We start from the raw sequence: 6,000 nt of genomic DNA, 5'->3' as shown, positions 1-6,000 counted from the left end.
TTGAGGATTAGATGGAATAATCTAGACAAAGTGCCTACCATGGAATAGATATTGAAGAAAGGTTAGCTATCAATAATATCATATTTATGTTAAAGAAAGCATCATTTTCTTTTTATTCAGTTGGAATACATTTATTTATTTTTAAAGCACCTTACTTGTACTGATTATTTGTGAGGTTTAAGACATCATGAGCAGGAATGAGTTAAAAATGATTTTCTCTTTTAATTAAAAAGGAATCAATAACATCATGGGGATGTTTAATTTCTTCCAAAGGGAACACAAGATAATCAATAGCATTTCTTGATATGGATGTTGCACAAAGTTGAAATCAAAGCCAGTCCTAACACAGTGAGCAAGACAAAGGTAACAAGACTTAGGCATGGAAAACCTCCAGAAGTGGTCCTAGAAATATCTAGAATTAGGCACCCAGCCCCATCCTTGCACTGTGAATTTGAGTAAATCTTGAGTAAGTAAATCCCCAGGGACATTCTTATCTCTTATACCAAGTTTCAGCCATTTTATTTTTTAATTTAACTTCTAACAGAGATATGGTAACAGTGGTAGGAACAAAATGTCTATTGCTATTTATGATCTAAACAATATCATCACTACTAATTAATGCCTAATTATATTTGTTCTTGGCTCTTCTTTAGCCAAATAAATTATCTCAACTTGACCCTACCTGATGGAATGTTTCTGTTTAATAGATCTGACACAGACATGGACTGGTAACAACAAAGTGAATGATAGAGACACTAGATAAATACAAACAACAAAATGAATACTAGGAAATATTAAATAAATGTAGCATGGTAAAAATCCAATCAATAATGAATAGTGATTTGGAACAATAAAAAGAAACAAACTGAACTCAAGACAGAGATTTAAGAGATCATTCCTTGGGGCGCCTGGGTGGCGCAGTCGGTTAAGCGTCCGACTTCAGCCAGGTCACGATCTCGCGGTCCGGGAGTTCGAGCCCCGCGTCAGGCTCTGGGCTGATGGCTTGGAGCCTGTTTCCGATTCTGTGTCTCCCTCTCTCTCTGCCCCTCCCCCATTCATGCTCTGTCTCTCTCTGTCCCAGAAATAAATAAACGTTGAAAAAAAAATTAAAAAAAAAAAAAGAACAATTGCTTAAAAAAAAAAAGAAAAAAAAAAAGAGATCATTCCTTTAATGATATATGTGACCCAAGGCATGTCCCCTTCTTTAGGCCTCAGGACCTTTGAGTCTGCTTGATCTTCCAGTATGGGGAGGTGCTCATGTTGCATGATACCTGACCTTCACTGTGGCCCTTTTGCCTTCTCTTAACTGGATTCTTCCTTATAGAATCTTTTAAATATCAAATTCTTATCCCAGATTCATATGTACATGAAGAAGGCTTTCCTCTTTTCCTGTTTCCCCAATAACAGCCAGAATATTCTAACTTTAGGTAATCCTTTGATTTGAAGGCTTTGGTTGTTGTTAAATTACAGAAATCCTTGGGAATTAGTAATTTTTCAAAAAATAATTAGACATTTACATGTCAGTAAAATTGCAAAGAAGACAAAGCAATCCCCTGATGCTCTGTAGGAAATGCTACCAGCTGTCTCCCAGTATCTGTTGTTCTTTCTTTTACAAGGAAATTCCTGATTTTCAGGTGGGCATTCACCCAGAATAGTGCTTACATTTCCCAGCCTACCTTGCAATTAGGTGTGATCACAAGATTAAGTTCTAGGCACTGTAATATAAGATCTCTGGTGTACTTAAAGGAATGTGGGAATGTTCTTCATCTTTCCTTCTTGCTGGTTAGGATGTGGATGTGAGAGCTGGAGCTCCAGCAGCCATCTGGTGACCTTGATAATGAAACTGGTAGATGGTGGTCTGAGTCCAAGCAAAGATAAAGTGCTCTTGCTCTGACTTTAGGGAGATTATCAGCTCCGGTCCACATTTGTTTGTTTAGTTGATCTCTGGCTAGTTTTTTGTTTTTTTGTTTTTTAATTTCCTCCACCCACTTAAATATACCCAACTAAGGTATAAGAAATGGAACAGAATTAAGTTCCCCAAACCTTTTGCAACTCTAGTTTTTTTCACAACGCAATCTTCATGGGTTTTTCTCCAAATAAAAGACATACTAGAAAACTGAGAAGGTATTTCATTTTTGTAAAATATTAAGAAGAGATGAACTTCTCAAAGAATAGATAATGTAGCAGTTCATCATTTATAATATTTAAATCTGTCCCATGATACCAGAGTTTTTGAATTATGAGAATTTCAGAAAGTAATGATAGTATAGGGGCACCTGTGTGGCTTAGTCAGTTGAGCATCTGACTTTGGCTCAGGTCATTATCTCACAGTTTGTGAGTTTGAGCCTCACATAGGGCTCTGTGGCAACAGCTCGGAGCCTGTAGCTTGCTTCAGATTCTGTGTCTCTCTCTTTCTCTGCCCCTCTTTGAGTATGCTCAATCTCTCTTTCTCTCTCAAAAATAAATAAAAATATAAAAATTTAAAAAATAATCATATTATGAAAATTACAGGAAATTATTCCGAAGAAATTAGCTGTGCAGTTGCTATGCAGATTTTTGTTACTAAATGCTATATATATATATATATATATATATATATATATATTTAAGTGTATTATTTTTGGTATTTCCCTTGGAAAAAAATTATCAAGAGATGCACTTTTATATAGATCTTTTTTTTTTTTTTTAAGTACAGAAGTCTTACTTCTAATAAGTGCTAACATGAAACACCATGATACTGGGTTCCCTTTACCTTTTATTTGTTATTGGTTAATTTAAATGTAATTTCTCTAATGGTCATATAATCTCAACTATGACTGGAACATTTTAAGTTGTATTTTCTGAATAGTTATAAAAACTATTTACCTAGGCAATATCGTATTACATTCTCACTGTTTACAAAATTAGAAAAAAATATCTTAGATTTCTTAAGAAAAACAAAATATAAAACAAACAGAAAACCAACCTAAAATTAGTGAGGTATTTTGAATATGGTAGGCTCCCAATACCTGTTGTTGTTGCATTATTGAGTCAATCTGTGAATTTTTTGAGGTTTGTAGCTTTTAACATTTCTTACATAAAAATTCTTTTAAGACAATTTTTCTAGAATTATGGCAAAGGCACTTGCATGGGAATTGCTGGAGTGTTAGTTTAAAATGTTAATTCCTGGACATCTCATCTCAAATAGTGAATCAGAAATCTCTATGCACGTCTTGACAATATGAATTTTAAATACCTCCCCCCAAGAGATTTTCAAGCACATTTGAGTTTCAGAACCTCCCTTCTCCTGTTTTGTGTAATGCAAAGTTTCAACCTGATTCAGGTTATTACTTCCATGCCTCTGAGCCAATATCAAGTTGATTCTTTTTCCATTCTGCCTCCAATAATAATCATTTTGACCTCGTGCAAAAGTCAAGAATCATTACTGGACTGATTAACTCTTGAAAAGAGAGGGGTGTCTCTCTAGATAGGTACAGAGAACATGGAAAGCCACACCTATGAGTCAAATGGGGAAAATAAAAGTATAACAAAAGTAAGGTTCAATTTCTAAACCGTTTTTGAACTAGTCTGGGATGAGTGCATTTGTAATGTAAGAAATAATTCTGTATTAAAGAAAGAACAGGATAACTTAATAGAGGTCTCCTATCTCATTCTGTGAAGGTGCTTCTGGGCTCTGGTGATGAATGTGTTCATTTTATGTGACTTGCTTTGAGTAAATAACCCAGTGCCCTATCAGCTCTCCAGCCGGCGGCCAGCAGCGGCTGTGTGCGTGCTAATGACGGTGAAGGTGCCTGGGGGAGGGCCTCGGAAGGGGCTGCCCAGCGCAATCGCGCCCCTGGCACTTACTAAGAGATTCTCAGCCCTTTCTCTGCAGCTGCCACTTGAAGTCTCCACGCTTTCCCTCCAGAGGAAAGAAGCCATCTATCTAAATCAGCTGTGTCTCTGCGTCTCTCCTTTCTCCCTCCGCCAGCCGCCACCCCCACCCCTTCCATTGTGTTGTGCGTTTAGCTCCGCTTCCTGCGTGAGACCCTAACCTCTTGTAGCAGCAGGCGTTACTGAGGGTTTCGGAACCTCGAGTTGCAATGGAGCTGTACGGAAAGGTGAGCAGAAGGGAGTTCCTCTGCATGCTCTGCGCGAAATGTCGCTTTGACGGACTTTGGGGTGTGTGTGTGTGTGCGCGCGCGCGCCTTGTCAATGCAATTGTGCGAGTGAACCCCTTTATGTGTGTGCTAATCATCTTTCTCCCCCGCGTTTGTTGAATGAGATTGTAAAACCACCCTGGTCTGCCTATGTTAATATGTAAACTTTCCCGATTCGGGATAAGGTGTAGAGCGGAGAGTCCCAGAACGCAGAGCCGGTTTCGTTTGCATTGGGAATTAGCACAAGGTAGTGGGTTTCCTCACCAGGAAATCACAGTCTAGCCACGGAAGGCTGTGAGTAGAAAAGAAAAATCCCCGCCGATACGAGCTGCAGTCACTTTTGGCTGCACCTCGCTAGGAAATGGGCCGGGAAGCTGGGAGCAGTAACAACCAGGAGCGATTCCAAGGGAGGAGAAGGGAGGCTCCGCGGCCAAGTCCGTCTGGAGGAGCTAGCCTGTTTATTGCTTGCTTGCCGGGAGATGTAGTTCAGGGCTTGCCGGTGGGCCAGAAAAGCTCCGTGGAACAAGACTACAACTCCCAGGAGCGCGCGGGACTCCCGGCCAGTACGCGTGTGCGGCGCCAAGGAGGGGACAGCTCCGGTGCTGATGTTGGAGCCGGTTAGTGAACCCCAAGAGTGCAGAGTGTGGAGCGTGGAGCTCGCGGGCTGTGCAAGCTTGACCGAGCTCCCCGGCCAGCGCTGTCTTAACCAGAGAGGAAGGACATTTTGAGAACAATGAGACACGAAGCTCCCATGCAGGTGGGTCTATACAGAAAGTGTGGTCTCAGGAGGAATTGACATAGATGCTTTCTCCCTTGCTCCAAGCATAAATTGTGCTCGACCTCTGGGAAGGTCTAGGCTCAGACTCGGTCCTGGGGACACTGTTGGGTTCCTCTACGCTCCACGGGGCTGTAATTGGCTTGTCGATGAGGGATACGGATATTCATTTCCTTCCCATGCTCTGAAAGGAAGGTGTGAGTGTCTGTCTAAAATGTAAACCCGAGCAAACAAAAGTCAGGGAAACATGCAGTCTCCTATTGGCACTGATCTTCCCTTTTGGCTGGCCTGATTTGTGATCCCTGTGCAAGTGCACGGACTTGAGGTTTGGGGTTGCGGGGTCTCTCTTGGAGTGGGGATAGAGCGAATTCCACTTGGTTAAGAGCGCGTTAAAAAAGGCTAAGACAATGTTGGGGTCCCCCAAAGTCCCCTTTCTTCAATTAGAGTGCTAGTAGTATCAGGGGAAAACAGTAAAAACATTCCAGAGGCACGGCAGCCTTTAATCTCTGTCCGCAAAACTGGTTTACTCTTGCATTTTGAAGAACCCCCTCTGAGCTTTCCTGAGTGGTGTGCCCATTTGTTGTACGTTCTCATTCCGCATTTCAGTCACATTCTAAGGTTTGCTTACTTCGACTTCTATGGAAAGATGCCTCTGCCTAAGCATCCTGCCTAGGCAAATTTTGTTTTTAAGTAAAAATGAGTGTGCTTTTTAGTTTCTATGTACAACCAGTTAATGCTAAACACCAGCCTGCGTTCATTAACCTAGCAGAGTGATGCCGTTGCGTAATAGGCACTTTATGAATGGGGTTGAGAGGAGAATGGAACACACAATTTGGAACATGTTGTCTCTCTTGAGAACCCACTTCTCCTGCCAAATCTAACAATATAAATATTTGCTTTTAATTTTTGCCTAAACGTTTCCCAATTGTTTTCTTCACAAATTAAAGACTTTTAACATATGCTTTGGTTTAATTTGATTTTATGGGTTATGTATATTAAGGTACACAGTGACCCGACTGTTAAATGAAAAAAAAAATCTGTAGAATGTAACTGTTTGTTGAAGTATTATTTAATGGAAGCCTTCAA

General features: G+C 40.5%; 1 protein-coding gene across 2 annotated transcripts in view; it reads left to right on the top strand.

Moving 5' to 3' along the window:
• Positions 1-3,758: 3,758 nt before the first annotated feature.
• Positions 3,759-6,000, top strand: part of RAB3C (RAB3C, member RAS oncogene family) — a 303,174-nt gene continuing 300,932 nt past the window's right edge. The window contains exon 1 of one of the 2 annotated variants that reach the window (XM_040452683.1): positions 3,759-4,100. In XM_040452683.1, coding sequence (XP_040308617.1) covers positions 4,083-4,100 — 18 coding nt within the window. In that variant the 5' untranslated portion in view covers positions 3,759-4,082. Of the gene's footprint in view, positions 4,101-4,693; positions 4,897-6,000 lie in introns of those variants that run through there. The other variant, XM_040452677.1, reaches the window with a different exon arrangement.

Source organism: Herpailurus yagouaroundi, unplaced genomic scaffold, assembly GCF_014898765.1.
Source record: "Herpailurus yagouaroundi ecotype Mexico unplaced genomic scaffold, PumYag 29, whole genome shotgun sequence".
Classification (NCBI taxonomy): Eukaryota; Metazoa; Chordata; class Mammalia; order Carnivora; family Felidae; genus Herpailurus; species Herpailurus yagouaroundi.
The sequence above is the reverse complement of the archived record's forward strand: the minus strand, read 5'-3'. Positions and strand labels throughout refer to the sequence as shown.